Source organism: Triticum urartu, chromosome 3 (genome assembly GCF_003073215.2).
Source record: "Triticum urartu cultivar G1812 chromosome 3, Tu2.1, whole genome shotgun sequence".
In the NCBI taxonomy this organism is placed as follows: domain Eukaryota; kingdom Viridiplantae; phylum Streptophyta; class Magnoliopsida; order Poales; family Poaceae; genus Triticum; species Triticum urartu.
Window position 1 is genome coordinate 326384994 of NC_053024.1, and position 25372 is coordinate 326410365.

The 25372-nt window shown below is 46.7% G+C and overlaps 2 protein-coding genes across 9 annotated transcripts in view; one reads left to right on the forward strand and one right to left on the reverse strand.

Annotated features, from left to right (window-relative positions):
* Window positions 1–1775: 1775 nt before the first annotated feature.
* The window catches only part of LOC125543931 (metal transporter Nramp4-like), a 30333-nt gene continuing 6736 nt past the window's right edge, over window positions 1776–25372 (forward strand). Inside the window, exons 1-12 of one of the 4 annotated variants that reach the window (XR_007299074.1) lie at window positions 1776–2184; window positions 2577–2655; window positions 2860–2900; window positions 2986–3064; window positions 3316–3420; window positions 15942–16051; window positions 16541–16722; window positions 18053–18122; window positions 18555–18725; window positions 18966–19070; window positions 19888–20003; window positions 20090–20172. Coding sequence is in view for 3 of the 4 variants with exons in the window: in XM_048707434.1 (XP_048563391.1) it covers window positions 2014–2184; window positions 2577–2655; window positions 2860–2900; window positions 2986–3064; window positions 3316–3420; window positions 15942–16051; window positions 16541–16722; window positions 18053–18122; window positions 18555–18725; window positions 18966–19070; window positions 19878–20003; window positions 20090–20185 (1335 nt within the window). In the remaining variant the exon portion in view is untranslated. Of the gene's footprint in view, window positions 2185–2576; window positions 2656–2859; window positions 2901–2985; window positions 3065–3315; window positions 3421–15941; window positions 16052–16540; window positions 16723–18052; window positions 18123–18554; window positions 18726–18965; window positions 19071–19877; window positions 20004–20089; window positions 20186–25372 lie in introns of those variants that run through there. The other 3 variants (XM_048707434.1, XM_048707437.1, XM_048707435.1) reach the window with 3 other exon arrangements.
* On the reverse strand, window positions 4471–15663 carry LOC125543932. Of its 5 annotated transcripts, none has more exons than XR_007299076.1 (5): window positions 15331–15656; window positions 15097–15258; window positions 14641–15020; window positions 14331–14421; window positions 14028–14201 (listed from the first exon to the last, which is right to left on the reverse strand). XR_007299076.1 is itself a non-coding variant. In XM_048707438.1 (4 exons), exons 1-4 carry the CDS (start codon window positions 15119–15121, stop codon window positions 14347–14349), a joined length of 375 nt encoding a protein of 124 aa, XP_048563395.1. In that variant the 5' UTR covers window positions 15122–15649; the 3' UTR covers window positions 14028–14346. The 5 variants fall into 5 exon arrangements, 1 of the variants encoding a protein (XP_048563395.1); XR_007299078.1 differs by having other exon boundaries at window positions 14641–14745; window positions 14845–15020; window positions 15097–15656; XR_007299077.1 differs by lacking the exon at window positions 14028–14201 and adding an exon at window positions 4471–6537 and having other exon boundaries at window positions 15097–15663.

Consider the following 25372-nt stretch of genomic DNA (forward strand, 5'->3'; position numbering starts at 1 on the left):
AAGAAGTTTAACAAAAAAATAGTTGTGAGATCAACCCAATGCAAAATAGTGACATACAGAAGCTCTGCTGCACTAAACTAATGCAAGATCCATATGGCTCTGCTGCACTATTACACAAAGTTCAGTTACAGAAGCAACAGAACTAAAAACACTACTCAAAATCCTGTCGTGTGCACTGAAGATGAAAAAAATACACAAAAATGTAACTATTACACAACAAATCAGAAAATGTCGTAATTTGCTAGCTCAAACAATGTAGAGCATTCATGCCGTTGCACTGAAAACAAAGTAAACTATGATGTTGCTAGCTCAAACAATTTAGACTATGGTGTTGCTGAATCAAAAATAACACACTTGCCAACAAAAAACCATGAAAACAAAAACAAGGGTGTACCTGAACATGCTCCTTTCAGGATCAATTTTCATGATCAACCAATCCATGAAATCAGCTGGGACGGAGAAAGATCCAATATTGAGCAGAGAACCGAAATAACCCCCATTTATAACTGCCCACTTATCATCATGATTTCAAGAGCATTTTCCCAATCGAATGTAAACGAGACGCAGAAAATCGTGAAGCAAAAGACCCATTAGTAGGTGCTTCATCATCCATTGGAGGATCGCTGTGGAAAAAGTAAAAAAGGAAAATCATTAGATAACAAAATTTGCTATGAAACATCAGCAACAACATCAAAAAAATGCACAACACTGCATTCAGTTGCTCAAACACACACCAAAATGCATCAGTTGCACACATCACTGCATCTCATGACCGAACAAAAAAACTCAAACCTATCAATCTTCATCATGGAAGCATGTTCTGAATAAATGCCTGGCATAACAGCCTACTATCCATCTACTATCATAACCTATGAAATGATCTCTGAACCATGATCTAAAAAAAGCATGCTAAATTAGATGTTGTATATACATGAAAAGAATTAAAACTACTATGTAGTGTGATGTTGCTGCATTGAATCATAACTACAAAAAGCTACACCATTTCTTGACAGTAGCACCACCCCTGAACCCACCCCCTCACCTGTCTTTGGCACACTGACAGCAGCACGAAACCTAAAAACACCCTCCAAAATCCATCCCACCCAAACACCATCAACCATATTGATGTTTCCTATGAAGCACGAAGAAACACCAACATCGTCCCCCTACTGATGCAAATGTATCAGCTCTCACTCCATCAACCCACCCTCGCAGCAGATCCGGACGAGCCTCACCGCACAAATCACACACCTCCCACCCCCCTCCCCCCACAACAGATCCAACGACACATGAGCTCAATCAACCACCATCATGCCCCAGAACCAAAAAACCTCCAAAAATCCCCTCTATGAACCCTAACGCAACACTATGGAGAGGAAAAATGGAGGGGCTTCGATTGCTTACTTCGCCGGAGGAGCAGTCCATCGCTTCTGTTGGGTCTGCGCGAGGGACTTCCCTCCCTGCAACCTTCGGCGCCGCCGCCTGCCCACCTTGCACCCGAGAAGATCGTCGCATCCAGTCTGAATCTCGTCCGACGCGCACGGAGAAGGAAAGGGAAGAAGGCCGAGAGAAGCAGACACAGATGCGAGATCGGGATGTTGCAATTATTGCTCAGGTGGGAGCTCAGGTACGACCTGGTCCACTCGCGTCCCACGCGCAACCAGAAGCGTTCGATCTGTCCCGATCGGACGGCGCGCGAGGCGGTTTTCTTTCGCCAGAAATCATCCGGATTAAGTTAAACGTTTTCCATGTCCGAAACAACAGCGATCACGGCATTATACTAGACTAGAGGAGCTGCCTGCCCGAGAGACGACCTTGATCTTAGATGCGTGCCCACCGAATTCATCCATATCGCATTATATATGTACATCTTTGTGTAAACAAAACGGAGAGTTGACCTTGAGTGCAGCTTGCATCTGGGATTGGAATGGATACAAAGCCAGCCTCGATGAGAAAAGTCAAAGTCAAGCCTATGTTAGCACACGGAGTGCATCCGAGAAGACGAGAAGAGAAATGGAAGAGAGGGGAAGCATCGGAAGGGACCGAGGGCAGCAGCAGGACGGGAATGGGAGGGCCGTGGCCATCGCCGACGGCGACGTGATAGAGATGGAGGCAGCGGCAGCGTCGACGGTCGCTTCTTCTGGGCAACAAGGCGATGATGCGGCCGGCGGCGTCCACGTCCAGGTACTGTTCGCTCCCCATCGCTCCCCTATGCGGTTTCTCTGACGGATAATTAGTGATTTTCTTTAGTTATTATCTGATGGATAATTCCTTTGGATTTGTAATGTTTTTCTTGCTGGCAGAGGCGCGCTAATTAGTGATCAATTAGTTCTCTGACGGATAGTTTATTCATTTTTGTGTAGTCTCATTTGACGATAGGCAGAAGGCCTTCGGTTTTGCGAATTTGAGTCGTTAGTTTTTTTATACCGAAAAGGCTTTCGCCCCGTTCTATATATAAAGCAACGATCAACAACATGGAAACTCTGCCGAATGTTTCAGGTGGAATTGAATTTAGACGTTAGTGATGCAGTACACAAAATAAACTAAACTTTGCGTTCACTTGTACTATTGAGCAGGGGCCTAGGTGGAAGAGATTTCTAGCATACGTTGGACCAGGATTTCTCATCTCCATGGCTTACCTGGATCCTAGCAACTGTAAGCCCAACCAGCCTTGTCTCCTTCCGTCGTCTCTCCATTGGACTTTAAAATGTTCTCATGTTTATGCCAACTTATCTTGCTAAAAAGATGATGAACAGATGTAATTCATCGCCACTAAACAATATGAAAACACTACTGTATATTTCCTTTCCATTGTTTGTTTATTGCATTCTGACAGTTTAAACTTTGCAAAACCAACAGTGCAAACTGATTTGCAGGCTGGATACAGTCACAGATATGAGGTATAAATAAATTATCCAAAATGTTAAAACTATTTCACCCGTCGTGCTGGAATAACTGGGGCCTGAACATTGTAATTTCTTTCAGTTATTATGGGTACTCTTATTAGGGTTCATCTTTGTGTTGATTATTCAGTCGTTGGCAGCAAAGCTTGGCATCGTTACAGGTGAGATAGTCAATGTGCTCTTGATGCAAAATATACTGTTTTGTACTCCCTCCGTTCCTAAATACTTGTCTTTCTAGACATTTCAAATGACTACTACATACGGATGTATGTAGACATATTTTAGAGTGTAGATTCACTCATTTTGCTCCGTATGTAGTCACTTGTTGAAATGCCTAGAAAGACAAGTATTTAGGAACGGAGGGAGTATTTAGTATGAAGCTTAGCATATATTTTCACATAATCTACTTTAGGAAGGCACCTCGCGGAGCTGTGTATGAGTGAATACCCCAAGCCTGTCAGGTACGGCCTATGGTTTTTCGCCGAGCTAGGTGTGATTGCTGCCACTATACCAGGAGGTATTGAATTTAGTGTTCCTAGTTTTTCCTTCTGTTTTTTAACTTGTAAAATTATATTTACTTACTGCCCCCTCATTTTCAGTTTATTAAGCTCATCGGTTTATGTTGACTTATAGGAGTAATTGTTAGGCGATAGTTCGAAAGCGATATTCCCCCTTTTGCATTCAATCCACACGGTAGGTACTCACGTGAAAGGGATAGGTAAACTATAGCATAAGGGCAACTCTAACCGACCCTAATAAAGGAGGATCCGGCCGAGTAAACCCTTACTGGAGTATTTTTACTCCACTAAGTTTTGGCAGGACCTAACCGATCCCCTATATATAACGGAGTAATTTTTGTTTTTTCTAAACTTTTGCAATTCTAGTATACATTGCAACTACATATTAGCACACGTATAGAAACTGAATGTTCAACCAAATCACGAATATAGTTTACAAACCAAATGCAAAGTTTACAAACCGAATTATTCAAATTTAAACACGTCGAATGGTCCAATGTAGCAAATAACATGTGACAGAACAACTAGGAAGCGCTATGACATTGCCAGTGATGTTCAATAATATCATCTTGGAGCTGAGCATGAACTTGTCGGTTCTCGATCTTGCGATGCTCTTCAAGGAATGTCAGGATCCTATTTGGATCATACTCTGGTTCAATCGGAGTCCCGTTGATGATGTACCGAAAGTTCTCAGGCATCTCCCTCTCGTCTTCGATGATCATGTTATGCAATATGATGCAACAAGTCATGATCTACCATAGAACCTTGAAGCTCCAGTACTTGGCAGGGCCACGAACAATTGCAAAGCGCTTCTGGAGCACACCTAAGGCTCTCTCCACATCTTTCCTAGCAGCCTCTTGACATTGGGTAAAGTGAATATTTTTGTTACCTTTTGGACGCGGAATTGTTTTGACTAATGCAGCCCATGGTGGATAGTTGCTATCCGCAAGGTAGTAATCCATCGAGTAGTTGTGCCCATTGACCGAGTAGTTGCAAGCAGGAGCATCTCTTGTAATAAGCCTAGAAAACAGTGCTGATCTTGAAAGTCATTGTGAGAGCCAGACAAACCAAAGAATGAATGCCATATCCAAAGATCCTTCGATGCAACTGCCTCAAGAATGATCGTTGGATCGTTGCAGTGGCCTTTGTACTGACCCTTCCACTCTGCAGGACAATTTTTCCATGTCCAGTGCATACAGTCAAGTGATCCAAGCATCCCTGGCCATCCTCTTTCTTCACTCTCGGTCATCAGCCTCTGGGTGTCTTCCTCGGTGGGTGCTCTCAAGTACTCGGGTCCAAAAACATCGATCACTGCTTTAGTGAACCTTCGAACAGCCTCCAAGATTGTGTCTTCAGCAATGCGGACATAGTCGCCAACGGCATCGGCTGAACACCCATATGCCAAGACTCAAACAACCGCAACACACTTCGTTAGAGGATTTGCACTCATCTCTCCACTTGCATTTCTCCGGAGCTTGAACCAGTCATCATACTTCTCAACGGCTTTTGCAATCGTTAGAAAAAGACTTCTGTGCGTCCGAAAGTGCCGACGAAAGTACTTCCCTGGATAGGTTGGCTTCGAAGTAAAATAGTCCCTCATGATCTTGGCATGACCCTCTGCTCTATCACGTTTGATGTGCATGCGGCCAAACCGCGATCCCCTCCTAGGGCGCCGAATATCATCATTGAAAATCATGCCTAAAAGGGTTTCAAAGTCTTCGTCGTCTTCTTCCTCTTCGGATGACGACGAGTCTTCGAAGACCATCTCCCTCAACCTCTTCATCTACAATTCAAACGGCTATGGCTCGGTTAAAAAAGAAACGAGCAAAAAAACTCACCTAGGCAATTCGTCGAACACTTGCGGTGCGGTGGTGATGCACTGGCCAGCCGCCGTCATTTCGGACAAACCGGTGGGTGGCGAAGCGTGAAAATGACCTGCAGCGGCGTGGAATCAAGGCCTGGAGCGGCGCCCGCCAAAGAGGAAGAAAAAACGAATCAATCCGACGAATCGGTTATGGCAAGGCGGTGGCGTTTCACCTGATTCCGGCGACGGTGGACGAACGGGCTTGGTTTCGGGCAGATGGGCGGCAAGGGCCAAGGGAGGCAACGCGATAGCAGCGGGGGTCGGCGAAGAGGTAGTGGTGAGGGAGAGGCCCAAGAGTTATGTTTTGTGCGGTAGCGGCGGAGTAAAAATAGGGGTGGGATAGGCGCCGGAGTATAATTTATCCTCTGCTAACGGTTAATGGGGATCGGCTAGGTGCACGTTAGAGGAGAAAAGCCGAAATTATCCTCCTCTAACGCCGGATAGGGGATCGGTTGGAGTTGCCCTAAGTAGAAAATTTGAATCATGTTACTAGAGAAATCAGTGCAGCTTTAGACCCATTGTATTACTGCTAGACGAGCAAGGTAGCAGAAGAATAAGGGGGAAATGCGTTGGAGCACCCGGGTACACACACCCCTATATGAAAATGCATTAAAAAATATTAGGAAATTTCAAAAAATTCTAAATTTTTGGGATATGAAACATGAGCGCCCATGGTACACCTGTGTTCATTTTTGTGGGGAATGGGTGCCTGTGGTATCCGCGGCACAGGAATTATGGTTGGACATACGTTACATCTAGTTATTTTCCACGCATATGAATTTTTTGTCTTCTTTCCTAATATGTCTTTTAATTCTATATTCATATAGGGTTGTGTGGCACTCGAGAGTCACAAATCCTCTTCCAAGAATCAGGGTACTACTGTAGTAGGACTATGAAATATGGCGTGTAGTCCATTTGGTCCGGCAGCGGCATCCACCGTCCCCGACACCATATGCTAGCAATGGATTCAGCTCAGCTCAGGCTACCTTGTGCTCTTCTCGAAATAGGCTCGCCCCGCTTTGTAGATAAAGCAAACATCCCAATACATAGTGACAAAGCAACACGTATGGCTGGCTAGGGCAACAACAAAATCATGCCCAAAGAAAGCATAAAAGAAATAAGAAAAAAGCCACCTAGTGGCAGTAGGCATATTGGCACTATGGAGAAGCGAGCCATCGCGTGGTAGTCAGCGCGCATCCAGCATGAGCCCAAGACAGACGTGGTCCCGCTATCTAGTGAGCGGGTGCCAGTGCTGCAAAAAAGCAAGGAATTAGAAGAACTAGTCAGAGGCCTGCCGTTGAAAGACCCGCTCAATCACCATTTTATTACGCGTCGTCCATAAAGTCCATGACATCGCTGCAAATATAAGCTAGGAATAGGATAGGCGGCATTTTCGCCCGGCCTGGTTAGCCCCGGCTTCAAGAAACTCCCCAAGGTCTAGGGCCTCACAATCAGGCCCCAGAGCCTCGCGGGCGAAACTCTAGAGACACGTGCTGCAGTGCACGAGAGCAGGATGTGGTACCCGGTCTTCGGGACGCCACACAAGGGGCATAAGCCATTGCCCGGCCAGTGCCGCTTAAGCACCTCCGTCCCAGAGGGCAGGCGGTCTCACAACAGTTGCCACACAAAGATCTTGATCTTTAGGGGCAACGAGGCCTTCCACAAAGGCTTAGTCCATGGAAGAATGGGCGCACGACATAAAGCCCGATAGACCGAGCTCATAGAGAATACCTCGAAAGGGGAAATACTCCAGGACACGGTATCCGGATAATCTAATAGCATTGGCGGGAGGGTAGCCCGCAATCTAGCCGACTCTACAGTCTCTGCCTGCCCAAAAGTGCGTCGGAACACAATGTTCCAATGTCCATTCTAGACGGCCAAGGAAACCAAGGGCAACGGATCCATCCAGGCACCATACTGACAGCTCACTGTCAAGTTCTTGGCAGAATCGATGTTGGACCGTCATATGCCCGGCGTGGTCTCTCCCCAACCAACTATTTGCCATGTAACTCACGGCATCAACATTGTGCTAGAACCCACAACGCTAATTTTGCACGAGTCTGGCCACCACCTGCACAACACGGGTGAGAACAAATGTTTTCCAAGACACGTTTGTTTCACTCGATCCAGATGAACTCAAGCCAAGGCCGATGATGATCACCGAGTTGATCTCCCCCAGGCGCCGACTCCCTGCCAGCTGACGGAATCCAAGCCCACGAGGCGGTGCCACACGCAGAATTTATCGAGAGGCTAAAATATGTGGCATTCCTCCGCCATACAAAACATGGCCCCGAGCACGTCCGCGATGAGGATGAATAGTGGTGCCCCCTGCGGTGACCCGAGGGCTCAACCCTAGCCACCGGGCACCCTCTCCCTCTTCTCTAGCCCCTCGCCTCCGCAGGCAACAGTCGTCGGGCTAAGACCGCGTGGCACTGGCGGCGGCGGGGGGCGGGGGGGCTTCTCTCCCTTTTGCTTGGTTTGGCGGCACACGGGCCACGAGAACTAGCGTAGGCCCGGCCGGCATGGCGCGCGATGGCTGCGGGGCTGAGCGGTGACGGGTCTGCCAGGTGCGGTGGCTCGCACGTGCTGCATGGGGTCTCCTCTCCTCTCCGTGGGCGTGTGGGGGCGGACAGGCTATGCGTGGCGTGTGCAGATCTGAGGTGACGGCCTTAGTCGATGAACGTGCCTCCCTCTCGGTGGCGGGTGGCCGATGCGGATGCTGGGGGCAGCCCTCCTTGGCTGTTCGAGCAGCAAGATGGCGGCGGACGTGGGGCTCGGTGATGGGGCTTCCCCGGTGGCCCGATGCATCGATCCGAAGACGGTGTCCTTTGCTCTAGTTCCACACTTGCCCTGCTAGCCCAAGATGACAACGACTTCCGGGTGTTGCTGTTGCTGCAGTGTGGGGCGATGGGGGGCTTTGGATTTGGATTGTGGGTATCTCTTGGCTGGCGACGGTGGCCACGATGTCGGCAATGTTTCGGGCATTGCTACCCTTCCTGAAGGCGCGTTGTGATCCTTCCCTTGCCCTCGACCTCTGTGGCCCGGGTGAAAGCCCAAAATCTCCTGTGTTGGTACTGAAACCGACATACCTCGGGGTAGGGAGTCCCGAGTTGTGGATCTCGGATCTATGGATAACAGGGGACGAAGGAGACAGTATTTACCCAGGTTCAGGCCCTCTCGAAGAGGTAATACCCTACGTCCTGCTTGATTATATTGATGATAATGTATCGAGTACAGCTGTACAGGCGTGATCTACCTCAAGATTGTAAGTAATGTTCTAACCCTAAGGCTAGGTGGTTGCAATTGTGATCCTCCCCCTATGGACAAGACCTCCCAGTTTATATAGACACTGGGGGTACCTAGGATTACACATGGTCGGTTGTCAATCTAGGGTTACATGCGCTGCCAAGCTGTTGCATGTCTTGGAGTACACTTCAAGTCTTTGGTAGAATCCTTCTTCATTACGCTGAGATATGAGGCTTTTGGAGTCCTTCTAGAGAAATGGTGGGGCTCATGGACTGTGGGTCGACTAGGTCGGTACCCCCTAGTCCAGGACACCGTCAGTAGCCCCCGAACTGGTCTTCAATGCCAAGGATAACATCAGACACGTGATTTCGGCTCCAGAGTCTTCGGCTTGACAGGTTAATTCCTTCAAATAATTTCGGTATGAGATCCTCTCCCGCCAACAGGCTCTAACCAGATTAATTCCCAAAGGGAACAACTCTTCAACCATGTGTTAGCCAATCCCCCTAGCATCCGAGGACGCGAGCTAACTTAGCCTCGAAGGCCATCCACCTAGGTGTGAATGGTGCCCGTAGCTTGACAACTTTTTCTGAAGCATCACTTCTTATAGCAAAGTGGGTCGGTAACTCCTTGCTCGATTCGCGGCCCGAGGCGATTTTTCATTGGCACGTCTTATCAAAACAGAGATCGTCCTCGTATTTTGGGGTATCATCAAGATTTTGTTTCACCCCACGCGCATAATGGCGTTTCTGTATTGAGGCATTGCGATTTTAACGGCGTAGTAAGGGGACTCTTGGCCTTTCACAGGCCTATAAGAGTGAAAAGGGAGCCCTTGACAATCCACGCTTCCATTCGTCCCTTGCCTACTGCCTCCTGAGCTCCAGCGCCCAGATCCAATCCTCAATCCACTCGCCTCTCTCACGTCCACAGCTTCCCTTTTCGGCCATGGCCGACGCCACCTTGAAGGGGCACCGGGCTGGCTCCATCGTCATGGATGGCACCATCCTGGAGCTGCGGAGTGCGCGGTACATCCCCACCAACGTTCCGACCCGGCCACCGGAGAAGGACCAGCGAGCACCCACCCCCAAGCCGTGGGAGAGGGTCGTTTTCGTTCCCCACCTCATCGGAGGTATGGGGTTCCCGTTGCACCCCTTTGTGCACGGGACCCTCTACTATTATGGGCTGGATTTCCACCATCTGGCCCCAAACTCCATCCTCCACCTCGCATCCTTCTTAATCGTTTGCGAGGCCTTCCTCCGCGTCGAGCCTTACTTCGGGCTGTGGCTGAAAACCTTCGGCATTAAGCCGAAGTCCAGTGGCTACAAGATCGTGGAGTGCGGGTGGCCATGATCAACAACAACCAGAAGGCCACCTGGTTCAAAGGAACCTTTGTCGAAACCATCAAGGAGTGGTAACGTGACTGGTTCTACGTCATCGAGCCAGTCGCCGGTGGTAAGGCCGAAGTCCCAGCCTTCTTGGCTGACCCTTCGAGGAGGCTGGTTTCCTGGAAGAGGAAGGGTATCGACTGGGGCAACTTCGATGACGTGACCTTGTTGCAGCAGAAGATCCAGTTTCTGGCAGACAAGAAGATCAAGCTGACGTCATGCTCCATCGCTGCATCTTGCCACTCCAACTTCGGGTGAGTCCGATGTGGGCTCACAAGTCCGCAGACAAGCCGCCCATGAAGTATTTTTTCGCACATCCCTATCTGGGATGTGGACGACGCTTTTCAGGCCGTCCGCAAACAATTAAACTTTGATTTGTTTAGATCCCCCCCCCCCAGCAGCTGGTTCCGTAAGATGAATAGGGTGAGATTATCAAGGTCAGGTAAACACTAGATAATGCCCCGCGCGTTGCTGCGGGAACTCTTAGTCCTATGAATGTGATAATACATAAATTGAATAATTTTGTTTGCACAGTAGATATATGATCTTAGGAGGATTCGCTTAGGTAGCTGGAACGTAGGGTCTCTGACAGGGAAGCTTCGGGAGCTAGTTGATGCAGCGGTGAGGAGAGGTGTTGATATCCTTTGCGTCCAAGAAACCAAATGGAGAGGACAGAAGGCGAAGGAGGTGGAGGATACCGGCTTCAAGCTGTGGTACACAGGGACGGCTGCAAACAGAAATGGCGTAGGCATCTTGATCAACAAGAGCCTCAAGTATGGAGTGGTAGACGTCAAGAGACGTGGGGACCGGATTATCCTGGTCAAGCTGGTAGTTGAGGACTTGGTTCTCAATGTTATCAGCGCGTATGCCCCGCAAGTAGGCCACACTGAGAACACCAAGAGGGAGTTCTGGGAAGGCCTGGAAGACATGGTTAGGAGTGTACCGATTGGTGAGAAGCTCTTCATAGGAGGAGACCTCAATGGCCACGTGGGTACATCTAACACAGGTTTTGAAGGGGCACACGGGGGCTTTGGCTATGGCATCAGGAATCAAGAAGGAGAAGATGTCTTAAGCTTTGCTCTAGCCTACAACATGATTGTAGCTAACACCCTCTTTAGAAAGAGAGAATCACATCTGGTGACTTTTAGTAGTGGCCAACACTCTAGCCAGATTGATTTCATCCTCTCGAGAAGAGAAGATAGGCGTGCGTGCCTAGACTGTAAGGTGATACCTGGAGAGAGTGTTGTACCCCAGCATAAGCCGGTGGTTGCTGACTTCCGCTTTCGGATTCGTGTCCAGCGGGATAAGCGTGCCAAAGTCGCTAGAACGAAGTGGTGGAAGCTCAAGGGGGAGGTAGCTCTAGCGTTCAAGGAAAGGGTCATTAAGGAGGGCCCTTGGGAGGAAGGAGGAGATGCGAACAATGTGTGGACGAAGATGGCGACTTGCATTCGTAAGGTGGCCTCGGAGGAGCTTGGAGTGTCCAGGGGAAGGAGAAGCGAAGATAAGGATACCTGGTGGTGGAATGATGATGTCCAGAAGGCGATTAAAGAGAAGAAAGATTGCTTCAAACGCCTATACCTGGATAGGAGTCCAGACAACATAGAGAAGTACAAGATGGCGAAGAAGGCCGCAAAGTGAGCTGTTGGTGAAGCAAGGGGTCGGGCATATGAGGACCTCTACCAACGGTTAGGCACGAAGGAAGGTGAAAGGGACATCTATAAGATGGCCAAACGAGGGATATTGGCCAAGTCAAATGCATCAAGGACGGAGCAGGCCAACTCTTGGTGAAGGACGAGGAGATTAAGCATAGATGGCGGGAGTACTTCGACAAGCTGTTCAATAGGGAGAATGAGAGTTCTACCATTGAACTGGACGACTCCTTTGATGAGACCAGCATGCGTTTTGTGCGGCGAATCCAGGAGTCTGAGGTCAAGGAGGCTTTAAAAAGGATGAAAGGAGGCAAGGCGATGGGCCCTGATTGTATCCCCATTGAGGTGTGGAAAGGTCTCGGGGACATAGCGATAGTATGGCTAACCAAGCTTTTCAACCTCATTTTTCGGGCAAACAAGATGCCAGAAGAATGGAGACGGAGTATATTAGTACCAATCTTCAAGAACAAGGGGGATGTTCAGAGTTGTACTAATTACCGTGGAATTAAGCTGATGAGCCATACAATGAAGCTATGGGAGAGAGTCATTGAGCACCGCTTAAGAAGAATGACAAGCGTGACCAAAAATCAGTTTGGTTTCATGCCTGGGAGGTCGACCATGGAAGCCATTTTCTTGGTACGACAACTTATGGAGAGATATAGGGAGCAAAAGAAGGACTTGCATATGGTGTTCATTGACTTGGAGAAGGCCTATGATAAGATACCGCAGAATGTCATGTGGTGGGCCTTGGAGAAACACAAAGTCCCAGCAAAGTACATTACCCTCATCAAGGACATGTACGATAATGTTGTGACAAGTGTTCGAACAAGTGATGTCGACACTGATGACTTCCCGATTAAGATAGGACTGCATCAGGGGTCAGCTTTGAGCCCTTATCTTTTCTGCATTGGTGATGGATGAGGTCACAAGGGATATACAAGGAGATATCCCATGGTGTATGCTCTTTGCGGATGATGTGGTGCTAGTTGACGATAGTCGGACGGGGGTAAATAGGAAGTTAGAGTTATGGAGACAAACCTTGGAATCGAAAGGGTTTAGGCTTAGTAGAACTAAAACCGAGTACATGATGTGCGGTTTCAGTACTACTAGGTGTGAGGAGGTTAGCCTTGATGGCCAGGTGGTACCTCAGAAGGACACCTTTCGGTATTTGGGGTCAATGCTGCAAAAGGATGGGGGTATTGATGAAGATGTGAACCATCGAATCAAAGCCGGATGGATGAAGTGGCGCCGAGCTTCTGGCATTCTCTGTGACAAGAGAGTGCCACAAAAGCTAAAAGGCAAGTTCTACAGGACGGCGGTTCGACCCGCAATGTTGTATGGCGCTGAGTGTTGGCCGACTAAAAGGCGACATGTTCAACAGTTAGGTGTGGCGGAGATGCGTATGTTGAGATGGATGTGTGGCCACACGAGGAAGGATCGAGTCCGGAATGATGATATACGAGATAGAGTTGGGGTAGCACCAATTGAAGAGAAGCTTGTCCAACATCGTCTGAGATGGTTTGGGCATATTCAGCGCAGGCCTCCAGAAGCTCTGGTGCATAGTGGACGGCTAAAGCGTGCGGAGAATGTCAAGAGAGGGCGGGGTAGACCGAATTTGACATGGGAGGAGTCCGTTAAGAGAGACCTGAAGGATTGGAGTATCACCAAAGAGCTAGCTATGGACAGGGGTGCGTGGAAGCTTGCTATCCATGTGCCAGAGCCATGAGTTGGTTGCGAGATCTTATGGTTTTCACCTCTAGCCTACCCCAACTTGTAGGGACTAAAGGCTTTGTTGTTGTTGTTGTTGTTGTAGTAGTAGATATATGATCTTAAGATGAAATAGCTGAAATGAACACAATTCTTGGAGTATAATTATAAAGATAGCAGAATGTGTATTATGTGATGTTTTTATTAAATATAGTGGCATGGCATAATTATCTCATCTGATTTACATATAAACCAATGCTATATATACACATCAAGAACCGAGATTCTAAAATGGAGACAACATGAAAGGTTATCTACAAATTGTAGTTTTTGAGATACTTATTGTGTATTGTTTGTGACTCTTGTTGTAAATCAATCTTCTGCATTTTAGTATATAAGTCCTACAATATATAGCCAGGTAGGTGTTACATAAGCAAATGCCAGCAAGTGTAGACATAGGTGTTACAACAGATAATTGTATCTACTCATCAACATAATATGAGATAACAAATGGTAGAAACGATGCTTAGGAAGCATCAATAGTAGGAGGTCCTTGTCTTTGTAAATCAAAGAACATCTACAATAATGTATAACTGACCATTAATGAGATCTCTGTACTTGCTCTGTCAAAGTGCAATAAGGGATATGTTCTGGGGCAAAGCTAATGCAAATAGTAGCGGCCAATACTTGGAAGGAAGGGATGATAGTGCCCTCATACTTAGTCATGCAAATGATAATATGTAAGCTATTAAAAAATATTGGAATGAGCTAATGAATCTGGGACTATGCAAGCTATACAAAATTCAAATGGCATACTGAGATTGGACACAAAACAGTACAATTGTGCCTGTAGAGGATAAGTAGAGAAGATGGCATTTCACAATTGAGAGATCCAATTTATATTGCAATTAAAAGAAGAAAGAAGAAGGTGCCTGCAAGATACGATGATCTAAGTGAGCAACATATCAATCACTTGCTACTTGAGCAGGAAGCATTAATAAAATCAGCAAGGGCGCCTTCAAAAATTTTTAAAGTCAAGTGGAAATAGGTTATAGGACCACCTTCACTATCAAATCCTTAATAGAGAAAACTAATTTGCACTCCTAGTTCCAATCCACAAAGCTTGTGTGGAGACATTTGGTAAGAACCTCCCTACAAAGCAACATGAGTACTATATTAGATAGCACAATTTGATAGCAATCCAAAAGAACAACCAATTGCCATGCATCATTGGGATAACAAATAATACAAACAATCATTCATTTATGTGCCTGGCCACAAAACAATCAGCAAACCATGTAGGATAACCTCACAGTTAGTACGATAGTAGAGAAGGATTATGAATGGAGCCATGGAGGAACCAGAAACAACCTGACATGAATCGGATGGCGTGAGCGTGGGAGGCACATAAGGAACTCCAAATTTCGCCCAATACTTAATAACTTGTAGGAACTCCAAATTTCGCCAATACTATAACTTGTATGAGAGGAAACATACATGCAGGAAGCGAAATTAACAGCCCCTCGAGGTAAATTTTAGATATTTAATTAGGGATTAAGGTAAACGATTAGTTACCGGCTCGTAGGCGAGGTCAACGGCGCCATCGAAGGAAAGGTCTTCCCGGACGACACCAAGATACGTGTCGGTGGATGATGAATTACTGCCCAACTCCATGGGGCGGATGGAGTACAACTGGGCCCCAAGACAGCCAGATTCTGGCCTGAGCGGTGGATCGGCGATGACTGCACGTTCTGCAACACGGCGTCGTTCAAGTTAACGGCGTTCCAGACGGGGCCGCGGCTGTTCCCAGGCAAGGGCTCAACGTACCTGCAGATGAAGATGGTGCTGCCATCCTGTGCAGGTTCTTCAGGTTTGGGCTTGTGGAGGGCCACTTCGTCAAGTAACCATGTTGACCATCCTCTCCATGGCGCAGGGCCTCAAGGTCTGCATCTCCAGGTTGTGTTTGTTTGGTGGAAGGATGGAGATAATCTGCCGTAGAAGATAAAGAGATCCATGAAAAATCAATTGGCAGGAGAGTTTATTGGGGAGATGATGACCTACCGTGGAAGATAAAGAGAGCCACGGCAAATCAATTAGTGGGAGAGTAAATTAGGGAGAGATAGGGACACCAAAACGCTGGGACTAAATTATGGTTGGCCGCGTGGAGCAAGGAGTAAGTAATCAATCGGTGATTATCATAAAAGAAAACTAAATATTTTTCTGAGCTGGCAAATACGTGGATGGTCTGCATGTGGTGAGACCTGAAGAGGTCAGCTATGTGGGACTGCATGAGGTGTCACGTAACTGGATGCTGATGTGTCTATGCTGCATGTTGAGATAAACCAAGTAGTGGGGGTGAACTTCTTAAGTACTCCTCTGTAAACTAATATAAGAGCGTTTAGATCACTAAAGTAGTGTTCTAAATGCTCTTATATTAGTTTACGGAGGGAGTATATAGGATGTGTATACGTCAGTCCAAATTACCTATAATCCAGCTTAGTTGTGTAAAATGACATAATTTCCGCACGTCATTAGTGTCCTTTTTTGTAGTGTTTAGGACGGGGATGGTAACTTTTGCTGGAGTACATAGTTGAAAAATTGAATGCTTTATCAGTTATTTTACTTTGATATATACTTAGGTCTTATTATTATTTTTCATTATGTTTATACAGTTCTTGGAACTGCTTTAGCATACAACATGGTGCTTGATCTTCCTTTCTGGGCTGGTGTACTGATTTGTGCAGCAACTGTTATACTGCTTCTCGGATTACAAAGCTATGGGGTAAGACATTTCATCCCGCTATAAAACAGAAGGGAAAAATATTTTTGGAACTTGCAGTAACCAAAATCTCGTCCCTTTCATAAGTATAACAGTAATAACTGAGAAAGTTTTGCTGTGAGAAATCATCAGAGACCTTGATCTCTGTTTATACACAGCTGTACATGGAATAGATACAAAGGTTGTTAGGGTTACAAAGGATGTGCTAGATCCACTTTGGACTATTTAGTACCAGGAGCTGAAATTTCGTAGATGAGACACTTACGAGCTGGGATTTCCCATTAGCCTTTATATCATAGAAAAAACTAATAAATAATTTTTTTGATGGTTATCTTCACTAATGGCCCACCCTGGCCCATTGTGCTAGATCCTTCACTGCTTGCAAGAGACTTCCTATGTAACAATACCTAAGATAGCAAGAACACATTCATTGTTTCGTATATATGATGTTAATAAATGCAGTGATATTTATAAAGTCCCTTTTCTCTTAAGGTCCGGAAATTGGAGTTCATGATTGCAGTGTTTATGCTCATCATGGCCTCTTGCTTCTTTATAGAGCTGAGCCATGTCAATCCTCCAATGAATGAGTTAATTGAAGGGTTATTTATCCCAAGACTTAAAGGACACTATGCTATCTCAGATGCAGTCGCACTGATCAGTGCCCTTGTTGTACCGTAAGTATGGCACATATTTGTTGCTTCGTTGGTCATCAACATGAACACTGTATTCTTATGGAAATATAAATAAGAACATGTATTTGCAATATTTATTCCTGATAGACATTCTATGTTTGCGAATTGCATGCTGATAATAAATTAAGGGCACATGAGAAACTAGTCGATTTGGTATTTATGGTTACAAATCAGCTATTCAGTTGTACATCATTGTTTCCGGCTACATAAATATTCTCGTTCACTCTTGCACCTATTAACAAGACTATCCACTAAGGTTATTTTATACTCTTGGATGATGGATGAGGTCACAAGGGATATACAAGGAGATATCCCATGGTGTATGCTCTTTGCGGATGATGTGGTGCTAGTTGACGATAGTCGGACGGGGGTAAATAGGAAGTTAGAGTTATGGAGACAAACCTTGGAATCGAAAGGGTTTAGGCTTAGTAGAACTAAGACCGAGTACATGATGTGCGGTTTCAGTACTACTAGGTGTGAGGAGGAGGAGGTTAGCCTTGATGGCCAGGTGGTACCTCGGAAGGACACCTTTCGGTATTTGGGGTCAATGTTGCAGGAGGATGGGGGTATTGATGAAGATGTGAACCATCGAATCAAAGCCGGATGGATGAAGTGGCGCCAAGCTTCTGGCATTCTCTGTGACAAGAGAGTGCCACAAAAGCTAAAAGGCAAGTTCTACAGGACGGCGGTTCGACCCGCAATGTTGTATGGCGCGGAGTGTTGGCCGACTAAAAGGCGACATGTTCAACAGTTAGGTGTGGCGGAGATGCGTATGTTGAGATGGATGTGTGGCCACACGAGGAAGGATCGAGTCCGGAATGATGATATATGAGATAGAGTTGGGGTAGCACCAATTGAAGAGAAGCTTGTCCAACATCGTCTGAGATGGTTTGGGCATATTCAGCGCAGGCCTCCAGAAGCTCCAGCGCATAGCGGACGGCTAAAGCGTGCGGAGAATGTCAAGAGGGCGGGGTAGACCGAATTTGACATGGGAGGAGTCCGTTAAGAGAGACCTGAAGGATTGGAGTATCACCAAAGAGCTAGCTATGGACAGGGGTGCGTGGAAGCTTGCTATCCATGTGCCAGAGCCATGAGTTGGTTGCGAGATCTTATGGGTTTCACCTCTAGCCTACCCCAACTTGTTTGGGACTAAAGGCTTTGTTGTTGTTGTTGTTGTTGATGATTGGTTGAAAACTTTCAGTCCCTATTCCACAAATGAACTTTTATCACCAAAAAGCATAGGGGGTTTTGTCTAGTGTGTAAACTAAAAAGAAATAGCTTCCACTAATTTCAATTGTTTTTGAAATACTAGGCACAATCTCTTCCTACATTCTTCTCTTGTTTCATCAAGAAAATTACCATCATCCTCTGAAGCAGTTAAGGTAAATATCCAAATTCAGTATTTTTGTTCTATTTTGAATATTCTACTTAGACTTCCTTTTTCTATGTGCTTACAATACTATATGTCCCCATACACAATATAGCCCTTAAATGCAGTTGGCCATAGTGATTAATATCTTATTGCTTTCAAGAAACATGCAACATTTGAAATAGTATCTGTAGTAAACCACAAAATACTAGGCTAGCAAAGTGTACGAATCGCCAAGATTTTTGGAAATAAAAGAAGCCAAAAGGGGGGAAAAGATCTACACAAACATAAGCTAATTACACCATGCATTAAAGCTGACATGATTGTACAACATATATATAACAAGGTCATAGTATTTGCAGCTATTGCTAGATCTATGGTACCCACTTCTTTGGTTCTAGTTGCAGAAGTACCAGCAGATATAATTTTAGTAAATTTTTTGCAGGATGCATCTGTGTTCTTCTTGCTAGAGAATGCATTCGCTTTGTTTCTTGCGCTCGTCATAAATGTTGCCATTGTATCACTCTCTGGAACTATATGTGCTGATAATCTTTCACTGGATGATACGAACACATGCAGCAGTCTCACTTTAAAGTCAGCATCCGTACTATTCAAGGTTAATATTTCCCCAAACATAATTGGGAGGTCATTCGCCTTACATTTCAGAAGTATAATACTCCCTCCGATCCATAATAAGTGTCGCAGTCTTGAACACTTGTTCAAAACTGCAACACTTATTATGGATCGGAGGGAGTAGGATTCACCATAAAGAATAGACCATACATATTATGTACTAAAAATTCATAGAAGTAAATTATCATGTATACTCTCAGTTGAAATCATTTTTATTTTATAGAATATTTTGGGACGGTCAAGATCAATTTTTTATGGTTTGGCATTATTAGCTTCTGGACAAAGCTGTGCAGTGGTTACCACCTACTCTGGGCAATACATTATGCAGGTAAAGTTGTAACATTGTTAACATTTTATTGGACTCACAAATTCGTGTTGTGCACGTTTAATTTATATTACATAATACAATGTTATTCTAAAATTGAACTTATTATAAGGGAGTAAAGGGGAAAACTTATATGCCAGCACTAATTCTCGCAGACTAGAAATTTTATTACCATACATGCTAAAGGGGAAAACTTATATAAGTCACATTACTAACATACTTACGGGAAATACAATGGTGCACATGGTTCCACGCGCACCCATTATTAATAGTAAAATCTAAAAATAAAAAAAATCAGACAATTCAAAAAATTTAGCTAATCAAACTTAGTTGACGGTTCTATTCATATATGAAGTTTTGCAAGGAAATGACACACGTCGTATTCTTAGCGAAGAAAATGAAATCTGATCTCCAAATTACTTCAAACATAGTCCTTTTTATAGCACCGATATTATTATTATTTTTGCCTAGAATACCACGGATGTCATTTCTTCATGAAACTTCACATGTAAGTAGAACAATCGATCATGTATGTTACAAAAAAAAACAACAGAATAGTCTATTTTTTCTGATTTTACTATTCATAATAGGCGCACATGGAGCATGTTCCAAAAATCCATGTCCCATGCTTGCTCATTATTAAATTACATTTTCCATTTTTTATATTAAAAAATCATCTATTAAATATTTCAAAATTTAGAATAACGTTCAAGCCCTAGTTTTGCATTAAAAGTACATACAGTGTTTTTTGTACATGATTCCCTCGCCCAATGCCCCTCGGTATAATTTATCTAACATGAACATTCACAGGGATTCTCAGGGATGAGGGTATTCATCATATACCTTTTTGCTCCTTGTCTCACCATGGTGCCTACTTTGATAATTTGCGGCATTGGTGGTGCTTTACGAGTTCGTCAACTTATCAATATAGCAGCGGTCACCTTTCCATCTCAATGCACCATAAAGTAAATGAGTATACAGGCTATGCGCATGTTTAATGACGATTTATTTGTGTGCTGCAGGTCATATTGTCGTTTGTGCTGCCATTTGCTCTCGTTCCTCTCCTCAAATTCAGTAGTTGTTGCTCAATGATAGGACCATACAAGAACTCAACATGGGTAAGCTCACTCATACTATGGTTATTACCATGATACATAATAACTTGTGAGGTGAGAATAACATAAAAATTGATATATATTTTAGTATTGTACAACCTAATAATTTCATAGTATTATCTCTCAACTGTCCTTCGATGAAATGGGAGAATCAACTCATCGAGGACTATTCCCTTGTGTAACATGAGAAACATTCCGAGTTTCTCCATGAGCTTACTCGAGTGTAGAGTGTGGGCCTACGTAGGCATCCTAAGATCTGAACCATCTACGCCCTGAGCAGGGAGGGGGCAGTGGCAAGGTCATCCCCCCCCCCCCCGGCGCGCACGGGGTGTCGACATCTAACTTGCTCGATCATCAAGGTCTAGCAAGGATTATTTTGTTGCAAAGGGTAACGAAAAGTTTGTATACCCCGAAACGACATACCCCCTGTCACAATTGCACACCCCTGACGCACCGTAGCTCCCCCTTGCGGCATCAGGATTGCATCGATGAGAAGAATGCATTCAGACAAAAAGGGGATTGAAGCATGCATCATGGAGGACGAATTTCGTCGTTCAATCTACACTGATCGCCACAAGCGTACATCGCGTGCACTGAGAAGTTTTCCATTAGTTGCACCCATCTACTCATATTGATGCCACCAACCGCCTAGACACTGTCACTTGTCCTATTATTGTCGTTGGCCGCCCGCACCATGATCTATGCCAATCCGGTTCATGCCCGCGGATAGTCATGTTCCGCGCAGCCAATGGCGGATTATGTTTAGGAGGTTGGCGGCATCTAGATGATTAGATGGGTGCGAGTAACTGGAGAAAAATTCACTGAGCGCGACGTACACTTGCGGTGGTTGGTGTAGACTGAACGACGAAATTCGTCCCCCACGATGCATGGTTCGAGCTCTTTTTTGTTTGAGCGGTTTTTTCTCGGTGATGTAGCCGTGATGGCGCGAGGGTTCGAGTAGGGGAACTACGGTGCCTCAAGGATGTGAAGTTGTGATGCTTTTGGTTGCCCATTGCAACTAACCTCTGTTGGTTGCCGTTACCAACAATAAGTATATTTTTTTAACAGGGTAGTACTTTTGCATTTTTTTAATTTAGAGATATAAATCTAATATTTCTTATAAAATATATATATTTTTAAGTATTCATAGTTTGGCGGTGTGTGCTCTGTCTCCTGTTTCTATGTATAGATGCAATCATATGGTACATGGTTTTTAGTAAAATGGTCAGATGAAGTTTACCGAAAAAGGCTTTCACCCCGCTTTATATATAAAGCAAACCACCGAGCCAAACATCCAACAAGGTTCAAACATCCACACACATAGGTCTTACACACAAATAAAAGGTGAGAGGGGTTAATGCTGAGGGCACAACTCAACAAGCCCTAGAAACAAAGAACACACATAGATCCTGCAACACGAGGAGCAGGTCTAGTCAGGCTCCGGTGGAGGTGGCGGAAGTAGAGGCGCCAAGCGGAAGGCCATCGATCGAAGGTCGGGGTGTTGATGACGTCCCGGTCCTATGGGCGGCTAAGCGGCCGCCAGAGCTGCAAATAGCCACACATTTTGAAGATCGCGTCAGTCGCACGTCGCAGAGGCACTTTTTGAATAACAAGTTTGTTGCGAATGGTCCATAGCGTCCAGGCGAGGACCCTGATGCACAACCATCTAATATGGCGGTAGCGAGGGGGGGGGTGTATCTCAGCGAGTAAGTCGGGGAAGTTGGTATTGCACCACTGTCCGCCGACCGTCTCTCGGAAGCAGGACCACAGGAACTGGGCTGTGGAGCAGGAGAAGAAAATGTGGTTTGAATCCTCCACCGTGTCGCATAGGGGACACATCCCGTCGCCGGGGCCATTGCGCTTGCGGACTTCAACCCCAGAGGGGAGGCGTCCCCGGATCCACTGCCACAGGAATATCCTGATCTTGAGGGGGAGGCGAATGTCCCAAATCAGGCTAAAAGGCTCAGGGTCCAGCGAAGGGGCAATGGCCGCATAGAGAGATTTCGTGGAGAAGCGGCCAGAGGGCTCCAGACGCCAAGAGATGGAGTCCGGGGCGCCCTCAACGTCCATCGGCAGGAGAGCGATATCCTGGAGAAGGGAGTCCCACTCATCCACCTCAAGGGGGCCAAAGGGGCGCCGGAAGGCGAGACACCCTAAGTCAATAAGGGCCGTCTCGACGGAGATCCAAGGGTCAGCCGCAATGGCAAAAAGGCCTGGGAAGCGGGCGGCCAAGGGGGAGTCCCCTAGCCAGCGGTTGAACCAAAACAGGGTTGAGGACCCGGAGCCCACAGAGATGGAGGTGCCAATACGGAGCACGGGGAGAAGCTGGATCACCGCCTGCCAGAACTAGGATCTACCCGAGCGCTGGCAAAAAGCAAGAGGCTGGCCCCGAAGGTACTTATTTCAGAGGATGGTGAGCCAGAGGCCGCCCTCCTCGTTGGCGATACGCCAGAGCCAACAGGTCAGGAGAGCGATGCTCATGCGCCGAGAAGACATGATCCCAAGACCGCCCTGGTCCTTGGGTTTGCAAATGTCGGGCCAGCTCACCATATGGTACTTCTGCTTGTCTCCCTCGCCTGCCCAGAAAAACTTGGACTGGTCCTTGGCGATCTCCTGATGGAGCATCTCATGCAAGCTGTAGAAGCTCATGAGGAACCAGAGGAGGCTGGCAAGCGAGGAGTTGATGAGCATTACCCTCGTCGCCTTCGAGAGCCACCGCCCCTTCCAGGGCTCAACCCGGTGTTGCATCCGGGTCACGGTTGGGCGGAGGTCCGCCACGGTGAGTCGCGAGTCACTAATGGGTATCCCCAAATATGTCGTGGGGAAAGTACCCAGGCGGCAATTAAGCCGGTCAGCAATGCCCAGGGCCTCGTCCGGTGTGTATCCCAGAACCATCACTTCGCTTTTGTCAAAGTTGATAGTGAGCCCTGACATCTGTTGGAAGCATAGGAGGAGAAACTTCAGGTTGGCAATATCGGACGCGGAGCCCTCGACCATTATTATGGTGTCGTCGGCATATTGTAGGAGGGAAACCCCTCCCCCTCCTACTAGGTGGGGAACCACGCCGTGGATATGGCCCGCCAACTTGGCCTTGTCTAGGATGGCCGCAAGGGCGTCCACCACCATGTTAAACAAGAATGGGGAGAATGGGTCGCCTTGTCGGACCCCACAAAGCGTGGGGAAGAAGGGACCAATCTCATCGTTAATGTTAACAGCGGTCCGGCCGCAGGAGACGAGCTGCATAACTTGGGTCACCCAGCGGTCATCGAAGCCCTTGCGGATCAAAACTTCTCGAAGGAAGGGCCAATGAACCGTGTCATAGGCTTTATGGAAGTCAAGCTTCAGGAAGACCGCCCGGTGGTGTTTGGAGCGGACTTCATGAAGGACCTCGTGGAAGACCAACACCTCATCCAAAATGAATCGCCCCTGAATGAAGGCCGATTGATTGGGATGGGTGATGGTGTCAGCTAAAAGGGTCACCCTATTGGCGTACCCTTTGGCCTGGATCCGGAATATCACATTGATCACGGTGATAGGTCGGAACTGGCGGATGTCAGCTGCGTCCGGGACTTTGGGGATGAGTGTGATGACCCCATAGTTAAGCCGCCCGAGGTCCATAGTCCCCAAGAAGAATTCGTCGAAGAGAGCCAAGAAATTGAATATTAAGACTACATACATCTGCCCTCACATGTAATTCCGAATCTTGGTTGGACCATGAAACATACAGAAAGTAAGAGTAGACAAGCTCCGATGTGAATAATAGGTAGTGACAATCACAAGAAAAGTCTTATTGATGGCATACTTTGTGTTCATTTTCTTATTTGAAGGTCGAATTTAACTTTAAAGTTATGTATCTTGTGTCCATACGTCAAAACAAATCTCATTTTGCTAAACATTTGGATCTCAATCAGATGTCATGTTGCTTGTGACTACCTAAACACAAACAAGATGGCATACAAGATGCTACATATCAAAGTAGTCGTTTACCAGGAAACTAGGAATCGGTTCCAGCACATGCATTTTGTTCAACAGAGAGTAATATTTTACCCAAAAGGCTTTCGCCCCGCTTTATAAATAAAGCAAACCACCACAGCCACAAAGTATCACAGAGGTTCACCCCCCCACACACACAGAAAGTCGCACAACATAGAGTAAAGAGGGTTCTGCTGAGGGCACAACTTAACAAGCCCTGAAAACGAAAACAAAGGTTGTTACACCGCAGCTAGAAGCTAATCCGGCTCAGGTGGCGGCGCCAAGCGAAGAGCCATCGCGCGAAGGTCAGCAATGATGATGTTGATGGCGTCCCAGTCCTGGTGGCGGCTAAGCGGCCGCCAGAGCTGCAAATAACCACACATTTTGAATACTGCGTCAGTGGCACGTCGAAGAGGCACTTACTGGATGACAAGCTTATTACGCACGATCCAGAGCGTCCAAGTAAGGACCCCAATGAGCAGTCACCTAATGTGGCGGCCCGACGGGGTAGATGCCTGGACCTCGGTGAGGAGGTCCGGGAAGTTGGTGTTGCACCAACTACCCCTGACTACCTCACAGAGGCAGCTCCAGAGGAACTGGGCGGAGACGCATGAGAAGAAAATGTGATTCAAGGTTTACTCAGTCCCACTAGGGGACACATCCCATCGCCCGGGCCATTCCATTTTAACACCTCTGCGCCGGAGGGAAGCCGACAACAGATCCATTGCGATAGGAAGATCCTGATCCTGAGGGGCACACGGATAGCCAAGATCAACTTGAGGAGCGCCAGGCCTGGGGTGGGGGCGATGGCCTGGTATAGGAACTTCGTGGAGAATCGGCCCGAGGGCTCTAGGCGCTAGGATAAGCGGTCATGAGGCTGCGCCAGATTAGGCTCGTGAAGCGCAACGGCCTCCAGGAGCTCATGCCAGGCGGCAATTTCTGGGGGCCCAAATGGCCACCGGAATGCGAGACGCCCTAAGTCAATAAGGGCCATCTCGACGGAGATCCTAGACTCCACCGCAATGGAGAAGAGATCCGGGAACCAGGCAGTGAAGGGGGAGTCCCCTGTCCACCAGTCGAACCAAAACAAAGTGGTTGTCCTAGAGCCGACCGTGATGGAGGTCCCGATGCGGAGAACCGGGAGCAGCTGGATGACGGACTGCCAAAACTGGGATCCCCCTGCCCTAAGGCAGAAGGCAAGAGGTTGGCCGCACAAGT

What these genes read in the sequence shown, in the direction of transcription:
- LOC125543932 (XM_048707438.1), bottom strand. Translation starts at nt 15,121, where the DNA reads ATGGCAGCACCATCTTCATCTGCAG. An exon ending in TTGACCTCGCCTACGAGCCG is followed by an intron (nt 14,740 to 14,844) that starts GTAACTAATCGT and finishes TACAAGTTATAG; the next exon opens with TATTGGCGAAATTTGGAGTT. An exon ending in CGCCATCCGATTCATGTCAG is followed by an intron (nt 14,422 to 14,640) that starts GTTGTTTCTGGT and finishes GTTGCTTTGTAG; the next exon opens with GGAGGTTCTTACCAAATGTC.